At 40.5% G+C, this 24,186-nt stretch overlaps 1 protein-coding gene across 2 annotated transcripts; it reads right to left on the reverse strand.

Annotated features, from left to right (window-relative positions):
- On the reverse strand, window positions 1–23,970 carry LOC121313468 (soluble lamin-associated protein of 75 kDa-like). Of its 2 annotated transcripts, none has more exons than XM_041246062.1 (13): window positions 23,801–23,970; window positions 14,366–14,502; window positions 11,934–12,033; window positions 11,387–11,472; window positions 10,697–10,868; window positions 9,182–9,361; window positions 8,843–8,965; window positions 8,545–8,654; window positions 7,492–7,546; window positions 6,541–6,676; window positions 5,563–5,701; window positions 4,295–4,501; window positions 1–3,836 (listed from the first exon to the last, which is right to left on the reverse strand). In XM_041246062.1, exons 2-13 carry the CDS (start codon window positions 14,498–14,500, stop codon window positions 3,246–3,248), a joined length of 2,034 nt encoding a protein of 677 aa, XP_041101996.1. In that variant the 5' UTR covers window positions 14,501–14,502; window positions 23,801–23,970; the 3' UTR covers window positions 1–3,245. The 2 variants fall into 2 exon arrangements, with proteins under 2 accessions (XP_041101996.1, XP_041101984.1); XM_041246050.1 differs by having other exon boundaries at window positions 5,557–5,701.
- Window positions 23,971–24,186: the final 216 nt, after the last annotated feature.

Genomic DNA, 24,186 nt, shown 5'->3' on the forward strand with positions numbered 1-24,186 from the left:
TGTAATTATCACATTATTTAAAGAGAGAGAATCTGTGTCAGTTTGGGCATTTAAAGATTACAAGTTGGACTGGTTCATTTGCTCATTTGACTGAAAGTGTTTATATAAGGTTAAATCACGTTCAAGCTGGTTGCCTTTATACTTCCCTAAGGGCAGCTGGTTTCACGTTGCAGGTTGAGCGTACCTGCATTTCATGCGATTTCCTGTTTTGGTTTCAATTGTATTTTTTGCACCCCAAATCACAAAGGTCATAAACATTAGTACATTTTTTTTAGCTGTTTTTGGATGTTGTACATGTGAAACTACCAAGCCAAGCCAAGCCACACAATTGTACACATGGAAACCTAACCATGTTAGTAAGGTCCCTTGAGTGCTGCACCCACAAAACACTATCCATTTCTTGATTTATTTTAAGCAGAGATTTTTAATTGAATACAGCTTATCAAGTTTCAGTGTTAACTTACCTGCGTTTTCAATTGCATCGTGTTGTGTAAACAGCAGATCGACAGCATTCTCAATTCCAGTGTACTCTGCAGCTGATTCTCTTATGCATGTACTGTATGTTTTTCTTAGGAAAACTGTCACTATGTATCATTAACCCTTTGCTGCCCAATATATTTGACATTGAGAAAATAGTCATTAAATAGGTATGGGAGCATACCCAGGGCAGCAAAGTGTTAAACAGAAAGTATCTTCAAATGTAATTTCAGTGGTTTTGTTTTGTTTACATTTCCTTGACTTGTGTTTGCACTCATTCTGGGTGGTTTGTGGTTCTGCCGCGCTGATGTTAGGTTCATCCCACTCCAACCATGTGGCAATGCAACTTCCCAACTAAACGACGAGCAAGTGGGGTGGTCAGAGTTGATCGAGTTTAGCATTGTCTGGACAAAATAAAGGAACTGCAAAGCAAGGTACAGGCAGGTTTAGAGAAAAATCTAAATGGATAAAAAAGACCACAATGAGGAGGAGCCATCACCAAGAAAAAAATAAAGTTTAATCCCTACCAGAGTACAATGTTTCAAATTAGTGTTCAAAAGTTATCATCAAACACTATTCAAATAACTAATGCACATTATTGTCAAGGAAACCTTTCCATTTATATCAAAGACTTAATGCTAATAAACTTTAGAATATTTGGGGTATAAAACCAGAGTACAACTGTGACTGTTTAAAACGTCTTGCAACATGGAATGTGCATTTGCACAAAAAAGCAATACGACCATCAAGGTCACGGGCACGGTGGCTGCAATCTGATTGTGTTCTTGACCTATAGAAATCACACTTCTTCTGAATGCCTTCATTTCAAATTAACTACGTAGTAGAATAATTGTAATGTGTAGTTCGTGGGCGTTTAATATTTCTCTTTTCAATGCCTTTTCAGTTCTATGCTGTGAATAAAGTTTGTTTGGGAATCTAAACCAGTGGTCCCAAGAGAAAGGTTGGCAGTGAAAAAATGTTTTTATTTCTCTGAACAAACTTTATTCACTATATAGAAAGAAGGCATGACACTAGTATTGAACTTTTCGTTGCTCTACTTGGAAATCATTTTTTTGTTGTGTGTAGCTTGTCCAAAATAATTCTATGCTGTGTGGGGTTTTTCCTTTTGTGTTTTGCTTGTGTAACATCACCAGTAATATGCCAACTTGCCCACCCCTGGTAGGAATATATTGGTATATTTTTCCAAGACTGACAACTGTGTTACAGTGAGGTATTCACAAAGTATGAGCAAGCTGAATTTACACAAAGTCGGCGCCACCTAATCAGGATTTCTGCTTAAATGCGAAACCAACTCTGGGTGATGGTTCTTCCCAATGCTATTTACGTCATCACTTTGTTTAATTGGGATACAGTCTTTTCAAATGATGAAACGATAGCCGTTTATTCAGGATGCTTTTCCTTCTCCTGATCAAACAGTGCTGACTGTGTTGCAACATCACCTGTACACACCTGGTTTCTAATTCAAGTAAACATCAAAACAATTTCCGATCACCAAGTAAATCTTGGTATTTACTGAAAAGATCCAATATTACAACAGCTAGGGGTGGCTGCCTATTCAATTCTTCTAGGGTTTCTTGTTTTGACACACACAAAAATAAACCACAGTATGTATAAAGCATCACTGCAGTTGGACAACAGTACTGATATGCCAATGCTTTTCATGTATTCATGAAGGTTGGTCATGGTGAATGAGAAAAGGCAAGCAATGCTAGGTAAAAATACTGATGTAGTAAAGTATTCAGCATCCCAACAGACCAGTCTTAATCAAAATAAAGCCTTGCTGCAGATTTAGATTTCCTCATTTCTACTGCCACAAACCGGACTCTGCCCAGTGCTAGATTTATCCCCAGCTGTAGCTCCACCAGCACAGCACAAGCCCACCCATCATGCAATGCACCTGCCTGTGTGAGCACACATTGCAGCTGCGGGGTTTTAGAACAGGTAGCTCTGCACCCCGATTAGAAAGTTACTGTACTGTATACAAGACGGCATGTATCCTGCCTGCCAGAAATAACACATTTCTTACATTATTAGTTGCCTTTTATGAACACCAAACACAAAATTAATCCAACATCACAAAACCATTCGAGGTTTGTCCATTCTTTGAGCTTTTTATACACTAGAGCTGACATATTCATAGTTCTTATCCTCAAAATATTAATAAAATCTGAAAAATCCCAAACCAAATGGTTCTACCAAAAGTAGAACATTCTTAAAAACATCCTGTAAAATACCTGTTTATAGGAGGTACCATGGCGACTGACACAAAATTGAGGTTGAAAGCAGAAGAGCTTTTTTCTAGAAGAGGGTGAGAACAGTGGAGTGAGGATGCAGCAAACCCTTGTCCCTCCAGCATAGCCAGTGGAATCCCAGTTAGTACACACTGTTTATCTTCTCCATAAGAGCCATTTAGAAGCAACTATATCAGGATCCTACTGGTTACCATGCCAACTACTACAGCACTTGCTTACTCTGGATGGAGACAACAACCAATTCTAGCACTCAAATAGACTAATTTGTACAAATTACAATGCTGCACTTAAGTGAATATAAAATTCCTTGGTTACATTTGAGAAAGTGATTCTTCTTTTTTTTACTTAAAAAAATCAGTGTTTAAAAAAGTGTTCAGTTTTGCAGTGTTATATAAAGAAAAAAAAAATCCCAAATCCTGTACCCAATGCCAATTACACCTCATCTGAAAATATCAGTCGCTGATTTCCAGATGCTCCGTCAGTGTGTTTTGGTTTTTAAGTGGAAGTCTTGCTGCGTTTCTTACTTGGGCCCCTGCTCGCTTTAGCCTTCCTCCTCAGAACTCTCCTGTCCACAATGGGAGGCTCGCTCTCTGTCTCATCCGAGTTGCTCTCGACAGCCTTTTCCTTGGCAGCCGGTGTCGAATCCTGCTCTGTTTGTTCCTCCGGCTCCTCGGCTGGCTCTTTCACTTGGTCCTCCTGTTCCTCCATCTGTGGCTGGAAAGACACGTCTTTGAGTTCCACCAGCAGCAGCGTATCCTGACTCAAGTCCATCGGGGTCTGAAGTTCTACCTGTTCGGCTTTGTTGTCATGGTAACTTTCCTCTGGTTCTTCCTCAGCCACCTCAGTTTCAGTAGCTCCCCCAGTTGTCTCTTGCGGTTGCTCTGAGTTCACAGCTCTGTCATGCGCAGTTTCCTCGCAGGGCTCTGCTGCGGTGTTGTCAGGAGATTCCGGGGCAGCCTCTTCGTCCCCCGCAGGCCCCTCATTCTCTGCTGTCGTCTCTGCGTCTCCCTCTGGGGAGGCAGCTTCCTGCTGTTGTGTCTCCTCAAGAGATTCTACATCCACTTCACCCGCTTCATCCACGTCCCCCTGCAAAATGGAGGTGGAAACCCAGAATTAGTGTATTTAAAAAAGGGTCACCATTTTGATGGCCTTGACTTGTTTAGTATCATATGTCTGCAAATGGAACCTGTTTCCAAGATAAAAGCTGGTGGGCTACCAAATCTCTCAGGACTATAACTTCCTAACAAACTGCTGTAACAATTTTTATAACAAGGCCTCTCATCAAAGGCACTGAAAAAGGTTTAAAACATCTATACATATAAAAAAAAAAAGACCATCGTCTGTGGCCCGTGGCCTGTACCGATGTTTACTTTTAAATGCTTGTTGCTGCTTATTTAAAGACTAGCCAGTAAGAAACCAGTTAATGTATATTCCAAAGCCTTGTGATTCTGGAACGTTGTCACACTGGTTACACATCAAGTATCTCACTTCTGAGAGGAAACGGAAGAAAGCTCTATTCAGAGCTCTTGTTAAGGATTCTCCACCTCGTCTTGTGTGTCATCCTGCGCTGGCTCATCTGCAGCCTCCGTGGCGCCTGCCTCCTGCTCCACGTTGTCAGACTGGGCGATCGACGCCCTGTCCGAATGCTCTTTCTCCACCGCCTCCTCAGCCCCTGAAGATGTCTGGGTCAGCTCATCGATCACCTCCCCGTTGACAGGCTCCACGTCAGGCTGCTTCAAGAGATCGGTTTCCTAGAAAAACCCAAGTGTTAGACAGAAAAACTGATATGAATTACTACTAGGCCTAAACTCTTACTGAAGAACAAAGATTTTCAACATCAGAAATCATCCAATGTTTTGTTTTAATACCTCCCTTCATTCCTCCTTTTATGAATTTACTTAGGGCTTATGGACATAGTGATCATGAAAAGTAATAGACAAAGTTACTGTCTACAGTCAGCACACACTGTGAGAGCTTCCTGTATATCCTCAAGCCTGACCTAAACTTACTCCTTTACTGCCCCCTGTGCGGTGTTTTTTTTAGTGTGTGCAATAATGTCCACTAGGGGCAATGCTGAGACAATCAAACTAATAGGAATTGAACTTGAACCCCATTCTACTTCAAGATGAGCTGGATCTAACTGCACCCTGACAGCTGGAAAGGAAAGGTGCTCTCCCAACACAGTCATGTCTTAAAGTGCTCTTGGAGTCAATGGAAACAAGCTCCTGGTAATTTCACTTTGGTTAATGTCACACTCTGCTTAATATCACTGAAATGCAACAGTCGTACAATTGATTTCCAGCCCACTTAATATCCCTTCACAATGCCTGCATCTACTGTCCTGTATTTTTGACACATTCAGTATACAATGTCCTCAACAGCCTTGTGGTCACAGGATCACCCAACTTGACTCGTGGAGATCACTGTTTTTTTTAACATTGCACATTATAATTAAAAAGTCGCTGAAATGATTGCTCTATCCAAGAAAGGAGAAAAAAAAAAAAAAAACTCTCGCTTTCACATTTTATTTGCACCCGTCAACGACCTCAATGACTCTTAAAATCAGGAATGCAATTCTGAGAGCCTAGCACAGCTACCTCAAGTGGCTTCTATCACTGAAAGAAAGCATACCGGACAATATGAGGAGCTAGAAGGGAACTCCAATTGGTTTTAATGTGTACATGGTGGTTTGGTATGTTAGGCTGTTGATGAGCTCCTGATCACGTTTCTTATTGTCACAGTGCATGCTCAGTCCCTTTGCAGGGATATAACGCAGGTTGTCAGAAGGTGTGTTTTAGTCTCAGACCCTCAACAGCTCCTCCTCCTCCTCTCTCTTTGGTTCCTCCAGTGTCTCTTCAGGTTCTGCCTCAGGTTGGTCTCTTTGAGGTTCCTCAGCTTCCTCTTCTGGTACCTTCACGGGGGTTTCTCCTGCAGCTTCCACAGGTTCAGAGCTTTAAGTAGTAAAAAACAAGACAGAAACCTTTTATGAGCAAGTCCTCCACTGCCGTATACAGCTTCTTAACCATAACTTGAACCAAGAGATGTGTACAGCTGTGGGACATTCAACCTTCTGGACTGTCTGGGCTGTCAGCCATCCTGTACAATAAAAAAAAAACATTGCACACCTGTGTATGGGTCTTGTTCTAACTTTTGATAACACCATAATAAAATATGCAATTGTCTTTCAGCACTTAAAAAAAAAATCTTTAAATGATGTTCTCTCCACCTCCAGGCCATTTCAAATGCATTGTATTTGTTAAAAATGTTATCTGCAGGGGCTCCCAAGTGACGCATCCAGTAAAGGTGCTCCGTGTGGAGTGCAGGATGCGCCCTATAGCCTGGAGATCACAGGTTAAAATCCAGGCTATGTCATTGCCGACCGTGACCGGGGGTAGCACACAACTGGCCGAGCGCCGCCCAGGTAGGGAGGCTTAGGTTTGCAGGGCAATCCACGGTTCACCACGCACAAGCGACTCTTGTGGCTGACATGGCGCCATTCAGATCTGTGTTGTCCTCTGGCACTATAGGTATGGTGCCTTCGCTGTGTTTCCCGAGATGCCGGGAGGTTGCAGTGGTGAACCGGGATTAATAACAACAGAACTGCTGATTCTAAATTGGGGAGAAAAACTGGGTAAAAATCATTGGTAACGGCTTAAAAAAAAATGTTACCTGCAATACATCTTCAAAGAGTATGCTAGGTCCCAGTCACTTACTGTAAGCCCCCTTCTACACACAATTACCAATTACCTCTCTTAATCAAAATACCTAGTCCTGAACAAACACTTGCTACCTGAGAGTTCTGTTTGAAGGTGTTGGCTGTGGAATGCTTATTTCAGCCTCCTCCTCCTCCTCCTCCTCTTCTCTTAATCTCTTCCGCCTGTAGTGACTGCTCCTGGTGCGCGTTGAGACAGGCGTGTTTCCAGAATCTGCAAACAAGGATGAAGCTGTTTAGAATCCAAACATTCAAACTCATGAGGCTGTAACGCAAGACAGAACTTTTAAGAAACATTGGGTTGCCCCTCCGTTGGAAACTTTTAGCAGCAACTACACTTACAATTTCATTGACAGTGTGCCGTAGATCTCACACTCAGAATGTCAACGACAAAGAATTCCACATGTTTAATCCACAACAGAATCTACAAACACAGCTTATGTTCATATCAGCCTTTCATCTGTTTTTATATTTAGATTGAATGGCTTATAATATGTTTCTAAGACAGGTGTTCGGTGGCTGCCTCTAATAAAGTTTACAGTGAACTTTCTCTTGCAATCTTTGTATGCCAGAGCCTAACAAAGCAAAGCGTGTGCTTGAGAAATGCACTCTCATCTTGATTGGAGGCAGCCACTGAACACCTTGAAACACAGAGTAGGTTCTGACCCATTCATTGAACTGTAATGAAGACATTCACTGAAATGTTGTTCTACCAGACTTTGCTTCTTATAGGTTTTCCTCAGAATCTATAAGTGTTTGAAGTTACAGATGATGTAAATAACTAAGCATACTTGTTTTCTAAACTGTAGGGCATTTTGTGAAGTAATTTGAGCTGACTAGTGTTATTTTCTGTGTTACAGGTTGGTATATGCCTGGTGAACATTTTTTGAATGTTTAAAAAATTGTTTTGCAGGTTCAACAAGAACTTTTAAATTACTCCTGCCTGGTTCTGTACAAAAACATGTCAAACAGATTGGAAGTCTCAAATCTATACAAGCTTTTGGGCCAACAAAAAAAATAAATACTTGCGTTCTAAAACAATCTCTGTATTGTTCATCTGTTCTTCATCCTTTGCTGGTTCTACCTGAAAGTTAAAGTTACAGCAAATGAACATGTATTTACTGATAAGCTGTATTACTAAGCTAAAGGAACGCCAGGGCAGGCTTGGGGATTTGATACAGTAAAGTTGCCTCAAACCAGGTCTCCTGGTCTCCTGGAACCAGGTTACAAGTCACTGTTCCTGAAAAAGTGGCTTTGTGTTCCCTCAACTTTACACTGTCAAGATTACAGGTGACATTAACAACAAACAAAATAGAATTAAAAGAAATCCTTTGAAAGGTGATTTTCACTTGCTATTGAAATGATTCTGAATTTCTTCCTAGTTTTGTAAACAGGTTTAAATTAAAGTTTTATCTGTGCAGTTATAGAACAAAGGTACCAGTTCCGTGTAAGATCATGATTTTTAAAGAGTACTTGGATACACAGAGTATAACAACATTCTTATTGGGGGTGTTACTCTTTAAAGAATTACAGAATACCCTGCAGTGTTAGCAACAAACATGTCTGTATCACACCAGTATATTTTTAAACATAATCTTTCATTTGCTTGGATTTTTATTCACACATCATGGATCAAGAGCTAAATGATTTCAAGGTGATTAATTGTGTTAAATATATTCCTGCCATATGGAGAGCTTGGATTAAAGCAACAGTTTGATTGATTAAATTAAATTGGATTACATTAAGTGTTGTGTACATTTGATATAAGATTCATTGTGAATGTACAATATGTTGTTTGTAATCGCAAATCAATATCTGAAATGCACGCTTGCTTTTACTTGTTATAGATATCCGCATGCTCCTGACATGTTGTGCCATGTTCTCATGTTTTACGCAAAAATAATAAATGTTGTATTGTTATAGAAAACTGTAAGGCTTGCAGTTTCATGAATATCAAACCTTCATTTAATTATTTAAATAACTCATGAGCAAAAGATTTGTAAATTTTTAATAAAACTGAATTCCTAGTTACATTTTAGATAATCTAAAGTTGCAATAAGGGTTGCACATAAACCAACTCGCCTTGTCAGAGTTCTGCTGTGTTTCTGCTTCCATGCGCTCTTCAGATTCGAAAGGTTCATTCTCGGCTACCGCCTGAGGCAAAGACGCTTCTCTCACAGCTTGGTATGTTTCTTAAAAGGTATCAGAGAAAGCAGTAATAAACATAAAATAGTAAAAAGACCCTATAACAGAACCAGTTTCAGTCATTGATGGTCACAATTCTGGGTTGATTGGTTCCATACCAGTTTGAAACTCCCAAATAAATCAAATCACACACCTCTTAAACCTACACACGTTATAAAGTTAGACGCAATCTTGCCTTTCAGTGCCTGGGCTTGGATTCTGCTAGATAAGCGGAATCTCTGGAACAAGCTTCCGATTCCTTCAACTTCCCAGAGTAGGTCCTGGTCTCCTGGGTACTTGTCCAGGTACTGCGCACACACTGAGGAGGCAAGGACACAGAGGATGCAACTTCCATCAGGTTCTTAAATATCAGGAAGATCTGCAAGTCTATAGCTCCTCTCAGTAACCTGCGCTGAAGAATGACCTGAGCATCTGGATTTATTGGGCGGGCCATACACAATTCAGCGACATTACAAAAGTGCCACTCATTGACACAGCAGAGCTCCCAGACCCTCTTAACCCAGGCCAGCTTTACCTCTGTACATGGCAGGCGAGAGTGGGTATCTCAAGCCCAGAGCGTCCTCTGTAAAGCAGTCGACGAAATCTTCCAGAATCTGTACGCCATGCCCCTTGCCACGGTGCTGCTTCCTCAGGAATATGGAGTCCAGGACTGGGAGCTGGTAGCACTGGGTGAGGAAGCTTCTGCACAGGCTTCCTGCATTACATAAAACATGGGCAGACAGACAGATAGAGTAGAGAGGACCTGTGATACACTGGAACCGCATCCCATTCCCTCTGGGTATGTGTCAAAAGGATAGAGTAGAGAGGACCTGTGACACACCAGAACCCCATTCCCATTGAGTATGTGTCAAGAGAAGCTATGTAAAGATAAGGCCCTGTCACAGAGACGGCCGAAGTGGGCGGCGTCAGAACCAGGAAGGAATGAAATATACAGAGACGATAATGTGAAATGAAATGATGAAGACGCCTGTTGGCGCCGGTTTAATACAAAATAAAAGGTTTAACAAACACGAAAAACACAGGACACGGCACTCTACGCCAAAATAAATAGACAAACAAAAACAGACTAAACTTAACAAAACGGTGCACGGACAGACACTGACAAACACGGTGAGCGGATACTTTCTCCTCTTATTATTATTATTATTACTGCTACTGCTGCTGCTGCTGCTGCTTATTTCCTCCGTCTCCAATCCCGTTCTCCGCTCACCGAACACCCAACCGCCAGTATGTGACAACGTGCATCTATATATACTATTGTGCTGGGATTCAATTACCAATTAATTATTCACTTGAATCCCAGCACGTGAATTAATAAAGTGCAATTCCCCGTGCTCACATATTACTACATTTTACTTGCACGTGAAGTGCTGTGCAATCCTCGTGCCTAAATACACATATACATTTTTAAACACTCGTGTTACACAGACCCGTTTATATCCCGTGTACCAATGTCTATACACCAACATTTAAACACACCACACGCAACACATAACAGATAATATACACAGGGGCGGGCACTTTGTTACAGGCCCTTTGGCTGACCTAGACTTCATTGAATGCCCCATAGAAAGGTAAAGAGGCAGTAGAAAAATGTAATTGGAACTACATTGTATTATATCCTCTGTCAGGAAGCACAGTTCAATGGGTTTCTCGTGAAAGTTTTTAAACTGAATGCCAGCACATTTCTAAAATACCAAAGTTTATTACATTGTGGGCTTTATAATCTGTAACATCAAAAGCCTAATTTTTTTATATTATATATATATAACGTACGAATAAATTAAAATATGTTTCTTTTACTCTGCCAATATATTTTTTTTCTGGTTTCAAAACTGAAACTTTCTCTTTTGTTTTTAACTTGTGACCATTCTACAATAACCTGTGTGAAGCACACTTCATTGAGCGATGCTCCAGACCACTTAATAATATCTTTCATTCAAGTGTATGCACAGGACAGTGCTGTCAATTTCAGCCTAATTAAACACAGTTCCTCTCCTCCAGTAGTTCGTGCAATCACATCCGTTACCTTCAGGTTTGACTGAATAAAATCCAACAGCCTCTCCGTCCTTCCAGAGAATTTTAGCAAAATCGGTTTCACTGTGACAAAGAAAAGGAACTTGGCTTGTGCTCATTTCCTGGACTCTGTAAACAATGCGATTGAGTACATACAGAACTATCCTCTCCCCCAGTGATCTCACCTACAAACACACAAAACAATACAGAGCTGTGTTAGCACCAGGAACCTACAGGAAAGCCTGTCTTCATTGCAACCTACTACAATATTCACAGGGTATGAAAGTATTGTTATTTTTTCTTGCACAGGTGGTCCTTTCTCTATTTCATGTTCTGTTTAAGACACAGGAGTTGGAGCTAGATTAGTTTATGCTGGGAGAAATGCTGGAACAATACAGTGTGAAAGAAGACCTAAATATGAAATCAAAACCAGTCACTTAGGGCTGTTCTTGACCCATAAACTATTACCAGTGAAAACAGCATTCATTCTGCTGTGCATACAAATACCACCTACAAATAGCATACATTCTACTGTGCATACAAATACCCACTACAAAGCATAGCAACCTTTGTATGGGGGTATTTCTAAGTGTAATGTACTAACACCAGTTATTTTGCCAGATTGAAACATTTTCAATACAACTGTATGAGGAAAAGTGAAACATCCTGGCCTCTGTAGACCAGCTAAGATACCCATATTTACCTTCACCAGTCCCTTTCGAGAGGGGGCTGAGGTTTTTAGGATATCTTCTACAGCCCACCACTGCTCAGCCAAATACAGGGCAGCAGCTGAGAATATAAGAACAGGGGATCGGCAACGCATTCAGACAAGCTAAAACAAATACAGCAGATTTATTTACCACAGACTTAATCAGCATGGAATAGACATGTTTCAGACACAACATTGTAAACTGAAGTCACTGCTAATAGTGAGTTGGGCGCTAAGGCCAGCAAGGAAGGCACTGATTGGACATAACAAGACTGCAAGGTCTTTAAAATGCTTCCCTCTAATTCACTATCTTAAGGGATGAAACCTGCTTCTACTATCAGCCCTCTATTGGAGATGTGCATTTCATATATTACAGAATACATGCCAGGGATGCCATCTACACTGCAAAATCTGTCATATGAGGGACATACTATTTACTGAAATGTGCACGTTATATATGATAGGAGTTTCTAGCGTGTTGTCCAGTCCTTGAACACGCTTCTGGAGATACAAAGGGAAAATTATTAACCAAACATTTTACCTGTGAATTGGTCCTCTGGTGCAAATAGTGCCAAGACTTTGTGCTTCAGATCGGCTCCATACAGAGGCACATAGCCAACAGAGGAAAGACTCAGGGGAATCTGTGAATTACAATAAGGGTATTGTCAGCCTAGGCAGCACAAGAAACCACACAGGAATACAAATCAACAGTTAAGTGTTTACAGTTCAGTCTTGTAACTCTAAATGGTAATAACAGTGGTGACCACCACTGAAAAGCTCCACGTCATTATTAGTCCTGCCAAAGTATTTGTATGTATTAAACAAAACAGCAGGGAGCGCTGTGGACATCAAGACCAAGCTGTATGCCAGGGCTTCCCAACCCTGGTCCTGGGGACCCCTGTATCTGTTGGTTTTCATTCCAACTGAACTCTCAATTACTTCACTAAACCCTTAATTGAACAAATAATTTGCTTAATTAGAATTAAAACCACCAGAAGACACATGGGGTCCCCAGGACCAGGGTTGGGAACAATTGCTCTATGCTATTGAAAAAGAACAGACAATGTTGTGTCTAATTCATTGACGCGCCTTTTCATTGAAACACCTTTTCAATGGCCTAAGCAGTACTTACAAGCATGCAAACAGTGCACCAGCGTGTGCTAAAATGTCCATAACTGCAATTCATGAGGCAGCAATAAACCGACAGGGAGAAGACCTCAGCTCCTGGCTGAGACACATCGACGATGCTGGAATGTGGTAAGAACAGCGAGAGGAATTACGGAACTTCACTCAAAAAATGTAATTCATAAAAACATCTCCTTTGAATGTGTACCATGTTAGCACAGATTCTCTGAAAGACATTGGAAAGGGCACAGTTTACGAGCGTGTGTTTAGGTTATTAGATTAAAGGGCACAGTTTACGAGCGTGTGTTTAGGTTATTAGATGAAAGATTTTAAATACATTGCTTACTCTAATTTTGTTAAATACAGCTTTTTCAAAGAAAGTGTACTTGGTACTTAATGGGTTAAGGAATGTTTACTCGCTTCTGTTATTAAGTTAACAGAAGTACTAAAAATACTTGTGAAGCCTTTGCCATGGAGTAAAGAAACTATAATGCCTCCTCTCATTAAGAATACATTTACTGGATACACAATCCTCCCTTGAGGATTTCCCTCGCAGGAGTTCCCTAAGCTAACGGCTTGAAACCGCTTACACATATGTTTGTGTTTGACATTGTAGAAAAATAAACTGGGCGAAGGTTAGACGGGTCGGTTGGTACATCAGTTCAACACAGACACACAATATGCTTACAGCAGTGCTCCTTTATTTTCTTGGCCACAGGCATATTTGTGTACTGGTCATAAGGTGGAGGGCATGATCATGCCTCTCTTCTGACATTAAGCTACTATTTATTCCAAAAGGTGACATGAAAGGAAATGAAGATACAGATGCATCCAGTGGTTGAGAGTACAGAGCAGTAGATAACAATGACTCCAGGTGCCCTAACAATACATATTTCAGATTATATCAGCTTCTGACAACATTCTGATCTGACGGGCACAGCTATGAGCACCACTGGCTTAAACAGTATTCTGTCATCTGTGTCAATAAATGTTACAGTATACAGCGATATTTAAAGACAGTTTTACAGTATACAGTGATATTAGAAGAAAGTTGTATATATTTTGGACATTGTATCAAACTGTGAACATTTTTGTGAGCATCAAAGACTAGGTTGTTTGTATGCGAATACAGTGACGCGACCTACTGCACCAAACCAGAACAGATCCTGGGAACAGTATTGGTGTTGTTACTTGAAAATAAACTGCAATGTTCAGCAAAACTCTGCTACAATCTGTTCAGATTTATTTCCAAGAACACATGAGTACAAATATGAAACAATGATGCAAAAATAGATATTGTAGGAATATGCGCTGCACGTAGGGCAGCAACTGGAAGTTTTCTTTTAAAACCTACAACCAGTTGTTCTCTTTAACCAGGTTACAAAACTCGAACCAAAGAATATGGTAATATTATTCAAAATCTCTTCAGCATGGACACACTGTTTGTTTCTGTAACATTAAGAGCTTTGAAGAGATGTCCCTATGTTTTCTATCCTTCCCATTCAAGTACTTAATGTCTCATAATATAATATATAGTAGACCCTGATATCGGTGTGATACAGACATCTGAAATGGGTTTGTATCAGATGGAAATTACATCACAATCCGCTTTGCTATTTAATTAACCTTATTTAACTTGTAGGGTGCTGGGTGAGATCCAAGCTGATGTTCACCCACTCAAGGTCAGAGCAGCCAATAAGATCTGGTCTCTTGTGGCTGGATGTCAACATGTATTGTCCACCACCATACGATATTCTATATGTATTTCCACTGCTGTCTCAGCTGACATGAAGAGCAACAGTAAAAGTACACAGTTAGGGCAGGACACAGCCCTGGGAAGCCTCTTACCTTTCTTCGGCTGGGCAGAGTGAAGTACTGTGGGTCGTTGGGGTCGCTGTACAGCAGGTCAGACATGTAGTCCTCAGCCGAGTGCTCCAGGTCTTCATGACTGAAGTCTGTCAGTAAATCCACAGGGAATTCCATCCCTGTTCAACACAAAGCATTTGGGTTATAATCCCTGCAGTGGAGGTCTCATGAATATTTATAAAACATTGACACTGTGTGATTTCAATCAACCAGTCAAACAGTAACTCAGTCAATCAACCAACCAACCATCCAACCAACCATCCATCCATTCAATCAATCAATCAACCATCCAACCAATCAATCAACCAACCAACCACCCATCCATCCATCCATCCATCCAATCAATCGATCAATCAAAACACTGCCTATTACATGAGTATGGACATCTTATGAATGATCAAGTTTTTCAGTGAAATACATCCAAAGAGAAGGCTATTATAGATTCCTTTAAACTTTGAAAAAGGCCCAGTGCGATTAAAGGCCCAATGTGACTATTAGTGTGAATTGTGCTCAGTAATTGTCCCAGATAATTTAAAGTTAGATCTTTGGATGACAATTGTGAAATATCTCATTTTTCCAGCACAATCCCCAGGTCATGCGGTCAAACAGGTGCAAATAGTTCAGCTCTTTCTCCAGTTACAGGAGTGTTGAGACAAATGTTCTGTACCAGGCTTCTGCAGTGCTGGCTCATTTTTTCCCGATATTAGTGGCTTTAAATGTTTTGTAAAGATGTCAAGCTGTCCAAGTCTGGCAAATGGTGTAAATGGTACACATAGAACTGAAAAAAAAGGAAGTTTGAGCCAGTACTGTACCTTGAGCTCTATAAAACACACACACAATCTCTGATCAGGAACAGAAACCTGTGAGATGGTAAGGGACTGTGCATATGCTATGAAATATTCAGCCTGATTCTGTGCAAGTTACGCTATGTGTGACAATCGAATTAAGTGCATGCATGCAATGGCGCGAGTCCTAATGAGCAGACTTGCAGGCGTTATCCTATGGTCCCGTGCACAGAAGACACTGCAGACATTGTTCTGTCAGAATAACATCAGCAGCAAGAGATTTAGAATGGAAGCAGAAGTAATAATGATACATCTGCAATGCTTTCTTGTTTTAATAGGAACCGTGGACAGGTTTGTCAAAAAAGTTTTTTTCACTGCAGTTTAGTCAAGTTAGCAGCAATTTTATGGCAATAGTTGGGCTAATTAGACTGGATAAATGTAAGAATTGCAATTAGAGTCCTGTGAAGCCAACACTGTAATGCAAGTCAACTACTTTAATTGTCACAGTTTACAAAACATGTTTTCTTGCTCTAGACGTGCTCTAAAATGGCACGTCTCACTCCGGGCACTGAGCAATTCCCCTGGATAAACAGACTGGCCTGGCGTGTCTCACTCCGGGCGCTGAGCAATTCCCCTGGATAAACAGGCTGGCCTGGCGTGTCTCACTCCGGGCGCTGAGCAATTCCCCTGGATAAACAGGCTGGCCTGGCGCGTCTCACTCCGGGCGCTGAGCAATTCCCCTGGATAAACAGACTGGCCTGGCGCGTCTCACTCCGGGCGCTCAGCAATTCCCCTGGATAAACAGGCTGGCCTGGCGCGTCTCACTCCGGGCGCTGAGAAATTCCCCTGGATAAACAGACTGGCCTGACGCGTCTCACTCCGGGCGCTGAGCAATTCCCCTGGATAAACAGGCTGGCCTGGCGCGTCTCACTCCGGGCGCTGAGCAATTCCCCTGGATAAACAGACTGGCCTGGCGCGTCTCACTCCGGGCGCTGAGCAATTCCCCTGGATAAACAGGCTGGCCTGGCGCGTCTCATCCCTGACACTTGCATTAGCACGCAGCAGTAGTTAGCGCTCACTGAGCAAATCTTCTGGATAAACACTGTTCTTCAGCAATGTCTTTGTTAAAAGTGTAGTACTGTAGTCTCTTACAATCGGTATGCTTTTGTTTTAAAACTCTGTGAACTTCTTGAACTAATACAATCAAGTATACCAATGCTGTGCTTCAAACTCTATACAGTACGTCTGGTTAAAATTACTCCTGTATAATAAGAGCCTTTAGAGTAAGGAAGGACTCCACTTTATCAGTCACACGTTTCTGTTCACTAAATCACACCACAGTGGTCTTGCATTTCTCTCAAGCACCTCCCCCGCTCCCTTCCACCCCAGCTCTCTTGCCATTACAGTTTCAGTGGGGAGCTGTTTCTCCTAAGTATAGTATAGGTTGTTTCTGTGGGAATGTAATTCCATATGAATTCATTATTAGCACTTTTTTCAGATTGTAAAAATGCAACCAATAAGGTTATCAAACCCCAAATAAACAACTCATTAAACCTGCTAGTAGTCTGAAGTTGCTTGTTAGTTGTTTCAGACAAACTAATGACGATTTAGAGTAAATAGGTTAAGAATCTAATTTTTCTAAAAATAACGTGCCCAGGGTTACTCTTGACCACCAAAACAAAACTGCTGTATTTAAGCTACTCTCTTTGGCTGAGTGCAGTCTTAGCTAGGAAACGCTGAACAGTCACTCAGCTCCCTGCTGTTCTTTCACCAATAATCCAGGGGCCACATCGGGGAGGAGGCCAGGGAAGGGAATGCCAATTTTTTCATTTGGATCAAAATAACATTTCATTTTTATTTTTTTTATATAAAATCCTTAATCAGAACTAATGTACACTTAGAACCAGGATTGCATTGCAGTGTCTATAACTATAATGCACGCTTATTGTCTCCACAAAACGAATGACCACTTCATTCAAAATTATGAAATTTACTTTCAACTGCACATCCGGCTTTCACTCTGTGATCAAAATACACAAGCGCCAGCGAGCGGCGTGAAAAGTCAACAAGTGACGAAATATCCTTCCCATGAACATGCAGGCTCAAAGAGAACAGGACAGAAGAAAGAATAATTACCACGAATCAGTACAGAGAACACAAATAATAAACTTGCTATGTTTACCTTTACTTTCTCTTTTTTCGTTCTTGTTTGTTATTCTTTCTTCAGTTCATTCGAGCCGCAAAGCGTGCGTCATCCAGCATTTCACCTGGAGCCGCACTTGAAGTGCCCATGCGCCACATACAGCTCGCGAGCAGCACATATACCAATGTTATTACAACGTGAACCTACACATAGAGGTACAGTGATCCACTGCAGCGCTATAGTGCAATGCACTAACCTATCAGGATCACTGTGCAGTATTTGTTCCAGATTCACTGGGTGCATTAAGTAACATTGAGCAGCTCAGTGAAAGATTCCACTCCAGAGTCCAGGCAGTGACGACTCCACACAGTAAAGAGACCAGACAGTGACAAGTCTAGGCTGGGTCCTGGCCTCTACAGTTCAGTAACTTGGGAACATTCATTGCTTATGTTCGGCAGGTGAAAAGGAGGAACGGAGGTTCCCTATTGATCTATAGTAAGAGGCGACATTAAAATTGGGCATTTCAAAAAGTATGAAATAGACAAAAAAAAAAATTAAAAAAAAGAATTATAGGGATAAAACTGAAACAAAAATAAAATAAATTGTAGACATTGAAATACATGTACACATGGAGGTGTGTGAATTCAAAGGGGTTGTATTTCCCACTGCTGTTCGTGCAGCTTAGCTGGTCAGTCAGCTGTGTCTCCTGTGACTGTACAACACCCGTCACACTGAATCTATGTCAGCCACTCCATTACTGTGCAGCAAAGCGGCAGCAGCAGGCTGTGATTGGTCAGGACATGCTGGGTAGAACCAGCCTGGAGCGAAACAGAAAAAAACAGACAGCCGTGTGGAGAGTGAAATCCACAGATGGTGAGAGATAAGAATGAGTATATATACCCGCCTGGTGCTCGTAAGTCCTTCCTACTTTGCAGTCAGGTTCCACTGGGCAACACGTCATCTGGGGTGACTAGGATCTAGTTTGACTCCTGGTTAAGTTAGTGCTTGTACAACTGAAGAATACAGTTGTCGGTAAGAGGAAAAGATAAACTAAACGTATCTCACAGGCGCTGAAGAGCAGTCAGGAGAGCTCAAGCACGCTTCAGTTATTGAAGCTCTCACTACTTGTGCACATATAGCATGTCACACATACAACTGCCATAGTCAGACATTTACACATAATAATACAAAAGCAGCCATTTTAAAGTTACATTAAAACCCACGAAGATAAGAAAGCTATTTTATAAAAGTGTGTTTTTAGTCTTGACTTGAAAACTGTCACGGTCCCAGCTTCCCTGACCAACGAGGGCAGAGCATTCCATAATTTCAGAGCTCTACAAGGAAAAGCCCTCCCTCCTCCCGTGTTGCTTTTGTTGGAAGATACAGGGTCAGTAACTCCTGAATATAACTAGGTGCTAATCCATTCAGGGCATTGTAAGTTTACAGCAAAATCTTAAAATCAATTCTATATTGCACAGGGAGTCAGTGTAAAGAGGCCAAAACAGGGGTAATATGTTCACTTTTCCTGGTTTTTGTGAGAATTCTAGCACCGTTTTGGGACACCAGAAAAAACTGCATTACAATAATCAATTGCAGATGAAACAATGGCATGCATTAGTCGTTGTCCACCTCAGCGTTTTTACTCTCCCTGGAGCAGCATGCCAAACAAGCACTCCAGTTAGTGTACAAAAGAATACTGTATGGCACACCCAATGGATAAAGGATAGCACTGGAGTTGTTCAAGCTTCTTATACGAACACATTGGCTTTTAATTAGATTCTGTGATTTTTATGCAGTTATGATCTATAGCTTGCATTGCAGTTTTGCTGCTACCTGACTTTAAATTAGAAAGCCTATCCCTCACTCAATCTGATTGTAAGTACTGTGATACTCAAAACAAGGGTCACTGCTAAAAATGTCATTGGAATGTTCCTTGGTGATTTGCCACGGTCTTGTTGATTGCAAGAGCTCTGTCTAGAGTTAGTATTAATGGAGAAGCACACCATGCTTTAATAACAAACATAGCATTCAAAACCATTACCTCTTTGTAAACTGGTCAAAAATTGAATGCTGTTTTTGCTGTTATTTGTTTAACTCCATATGTCGCTCTTCTATAGATCTCACTTTATATAGCTGATGGAAACAATGGAAATCTCCTTTAAGATTTGCCTGTGAAAATTTCTTCAGCAAAGAAAACAGGTGTTTTTTTTTGTTTTTTTTTAAAGCACACCAAGAAAAGTATAGGCCTTTTCTATTTAAGCAGGTCAATGCACTATTCAAGAATAATTAGAACAGATTCCTGCATCATCCAAATTTCTTTAATTCCCTCAGGATGTATTTTGCACCTTGATTTATAAAAACAAAACAGGTCAAACCAGATTTTGCATTACTCCTTTGGTAACTGCCTCAGGTCCATACATTCCGAATTTGCATTTGTCACTCCACAGTTTAAGACACGATGAACAAAAATATTCATTGCTGCTGTAGTGTTTGCAGGTGAGACAATAACAGCAAGACAACACAGCAAACATTCAGTAAAGTGAAATCTGTCCAAAGAACCGCAGTACATCTTACAAACACAGCTGGTCTCAACACACTCAATTAACACTCATCTCAGATCGGGACTACAGTCAAATAAGCTTTGAAACCATCTACTTATGGCATCTCTGCTCTCCACGGGAACGCCAGCCGGAATGCATGCTGCTAAAGGGTGCATGTGCTCAGAAAGGAAGGGTTACACTTAATCCAGGTGCAGCGGTGGTACTGGACACCTCTAAAACATGAGCAAGCTTCAAGCTGTCTAGAGCAGAAGAAATCCCATCTGGGAAGCCTGACCCCCCCCGACATGTGTTTCTAATACACTAGACAGTGAGGGGCACTCTCCTCTCATAGGGCTGACCCACCACGCATTCTGCTAGCTTCCTGCTTGTTGTGTGCTGGTACCATTCAAAGGGCTTCGTTCCTTTCTGAATATCTGCCCTTGCAGTTGTTGCTCAGGGCTTTATGGGAAACTTATAAAAGTTTACCATAGTAAAGGCATAGCAAAGTGTAATGAAGCACAGCGAAAGCATGGTAAAGAATAACAAGGGATGGTAAAGAGTATTTATAAAAACAGCAAACCAGGGTAAACTATGGTAAATGCATAGGACTGTATCGCCATAGTAAAAGTATGGTAAAACTATAAAAGTACAGTGCAAAAATACTGCAGTAAACTTTTCTAAGGGATACCATTGAACGGTGATATGATGTATTCAATTCCTACAGCATATTGTGGAATATTTCTTGTTAGTGTTTTCAGATTATTCTACATTTCGTATTATACATTTTAAATATCAAGAGCTCTACTATTTGTTTTTCTAACAGTTTCATGCGGCTCTAAAGGTATCAACGTTTAAACAGTAAACAAAAACACAAATCTTTTCACCAGTATAGTATTTTACTAAACTTGTAGCTTTATACTGCTTAATGGGAATCTTGTTTTCATTGTGTCACATTTTCCATTGTAATCCACTGTATATGAAGCTGTGTTTTTTTAAGCGATGTAGTTTTCACATCAGTTTCCACACTATCCTGCCCTGTTCTCCTTTCGACCTTCCCCCTGCTCGGTCTTCACTTGTTTTGACACCAGTGTACAAGAATTCCAAGGTGAGGCCATTGACAATGTGACTACTAGCTCCTCTCTGAAAGCACAGTGGTGACAAAGACATTATACTGTGCTTCCATTCTTCTGATTGATAAAGTATTACTGTACATGTTTTCAAAGACATTCTCCAGCCTCCTGTTTGTAACCCTTCCTCACCATGTTAACTCCTGTATATGACTCTGAACGCTATGGCACTTTGAGTGTACTTGGCGCAAGGTCTTGTTTTTATGGGCATCTACAGTCGATATAGCAGTTTGGCACGTTGCCATTAGGACATGTTTTCTCATGTACATTTAGTAAGCGTTGTGCCAAGCTGCACTGAACTAGCCATCTTTGTGCTCTCGAACACTGCTGCAAGCACAGGCACACCCCCATCAATATGGGTTGCTGCTGGAACCATCTGAACGCTTTGCCAAATCTTGTCTGCTTTGGAGCAATCAACTAATTAGGAAGCAATTTTGCAGAAATTATTACTTTCAGGATGTTAGTCAAACTACATTTCCTTATCTGATTTGTACAACTGAAGTGCCAGTATGTGTGTGTGCAGAAAGTAGATGCAATACATGCATGTAGTCATGTGATCCACCAGATCAAATGCCCACATAGTTGTGTGCAACTGTTCAGCAACAATTAAGGGAGAGCAAAAGTATTTCAGTGACTTCACAAAGAATAGGCAGCTGTTTCCACTCAAACAATGTGCCACGGGCTAAGGCTCTAATATCCATTTACTATATTTTTTGTCTGTCAGTGTAAAATATAATAGAAAAACTGTGCAATAAGATTAGAAATGTATGCATGTGTAAACAATAAGAGATACAGAAGTAGAAATGGATGCACACTTTCAGCTGGGATATGAGCTCAATAACTACATTTTTGGTTCATAAGCTTCCGTTAGTTTAAAAGTAGCCTGCAATACATTCAAATGCATTCTGAAATATGAAGATTATAATGATCACGTGCAGTTTGGAATGTTGTGTGTTTACTACAAATGCAGAACTTGTCAAATATTTTGATAGCTGCGATGACATTCAATGTGGCACCAATTTAAAAAAGAAAAAAAAAACAGTTCTTGGGTTAAGATAACGTATCAATGTCCCATCTAGGCAAGCTGCTTGTTTGAGGTACCACTGCATTCTGGTCTATGAATAAGGTGGGATATAAATACAGCAGCCTGTAGATTCTCCAGCCCTAGTCCTTTTGCTTTGCTAGAAAATGTTTACCATCTCACAGTCCCACTGTACCAGTTAAATAACTTGTATTAAAATTGCCTGTGATAGCAAGATACAGTATGAAGACATGTGGGGCCAATTGCACCAGTGTGGATTAACCACCAATCCAGATTAAATTTCAATCAAAATTTAAACCAGGTTTTCTATTTAATCCTTGTTTAAAATCAACACAAGGTTAAACATTGCTTAATGCAAGACAACACAAATTCCCAGATTCAAGTCTTTGTTTAATTCACGTTGGTGCAATCAGCCCTGAGTCCTTTAACTGCTGTGTGCACACAGTTGTACAAGCAAGAGAAGCTTGTATACAAACCGATTCATTTTCACAGCACTGAATGTATGCATAATGATCATCGGTTTGTGCACCACACCTTAATAACCTTCATGACAATGCTTCCTTACAATCCAGCCTTGTTTATTTATCTGAAGTGCAGAATATATAAACAACCTGGAATAGTAAGTGAGCCACAGAAGCTCTTGCTTGTGCAACACTAGTTTGCACTGAGTTCGGCAACCCAAAACTGGAGATGTGCTTTCAAGACTCTGCAGCACAATGCACTGCATTATACACAGGAATAGGAAGGCTGTAGCCATACATAGTTTTTTATGACAATGTATACACTGACGAGTCTCTCTGGGAAAGTACGATAGACCATTCTCTTTCTGTAGGTCTAATACTTTATAAATGAGTTTTAATATTAGGTAAGCCTAGTTAAAACTGATTAAAATGCATTACACATACAGTAAACGTATATCTAGGCATGTTTTTCTATTCATGTTATTTCTGAATACTTTTCCAAACACACAATAATATTTTACAAAGCACCGTGAAATCATTAAAGTTTAAAGAGTTTGTGTATTTTTAAACATACACAATACAATAATACTTGTAATAAAATTGTTACGTGACTGATAAACAATAACGCCATTCATCTAAAGAGAAGTTTATTTTGCATAGCAGATTCACAGCATTTCCATAGCCTACCTCTATTTAAATGAGTTTTTATTTTCAGATGCACGTTATAGTAGAAGTCATCAGTCATCATGGATTCAGTTCACATTAAAATGTCTACACATTCACGTGACCAATAAAATAGAACACCTTTTTTCAAAACTGTAAATCGTCGCAAGTTACATATAGTAAATGTTACAATTTAATGTACATTATTGCACTGTCACTTAGAAAATAACCTTGCATTTCATGCATTGTTCTTCAGTTCGTTAAGAACTGTTTAAGAATGAATGGCATGCAATAAACCAGGTATTCAGAGTGGCACGCATGATGTTAACTGTATCACCAGTAAACCCCAATATGCTTAAAATCGCGTGTAATCAAAACCAACGGCTGTTTGTATCTCATTGTATCCTCGTTAACTTACAGTCCCTCTCACGTGCATTCTCTTGATACCCTTTGCACGCCTGGTACACACCAATCCCCTACTAATCCGATATCATTATGGTGTTGACGCTTTATCTGTCCACTCACTGGGCCATGCTACCAGTACTGTGTTCACAATCCTTTACTGATAAGAAAGAACACTGGCATTTCCGAATCCTTCTGCAAGCTTGAAAATATCAAACCTCGTTCTGCAGCAGCACATACTCAATTACACCCACCTTCGCAGTGTCCTGGGCCTCTTCTCGTTTTGTTTCTTCCTGGTGATTTTAATATTTATTTCGGACTCCGTGTACCACTACCTTGCTGTACTCCGCTGTTAATAATTCCCAGTTCTGACGCATACTCACTGTGCATCGCTCCGTGTTAAAGCAGTGCTGCTTTCTCTGGTAATATGCACAGTCATGTTATGCAACAGCGTTCCACTCTGGCGGCATGCTACAACAGCATGTGCATGTATATGTATATGTATATATATATATATAATATTATATATATATATATATATATATATATATATATACGTACGCGTATAGACAAATGCATCGCGCAGTGTTTTTAAAAGAGAAAAGCAAGGGTTTTTCTCCTGTTTTTTACCCGGAAAATT

This window comes from Polyodon spathula, chromosome 1, assembly GCF_017654505.1.
Source record: "Polyodon spathula isolate WHYD16114869_AA chromosome 1, ASM1765450v1, whole genome shotgun sequence".
NCBI classification, from domain to species: Eukaryota; Metazoa; Chordata; class Actinopteri; order Acipenseriformes; family Polyodontidae; genus Polyodon; species Polyodon spathula.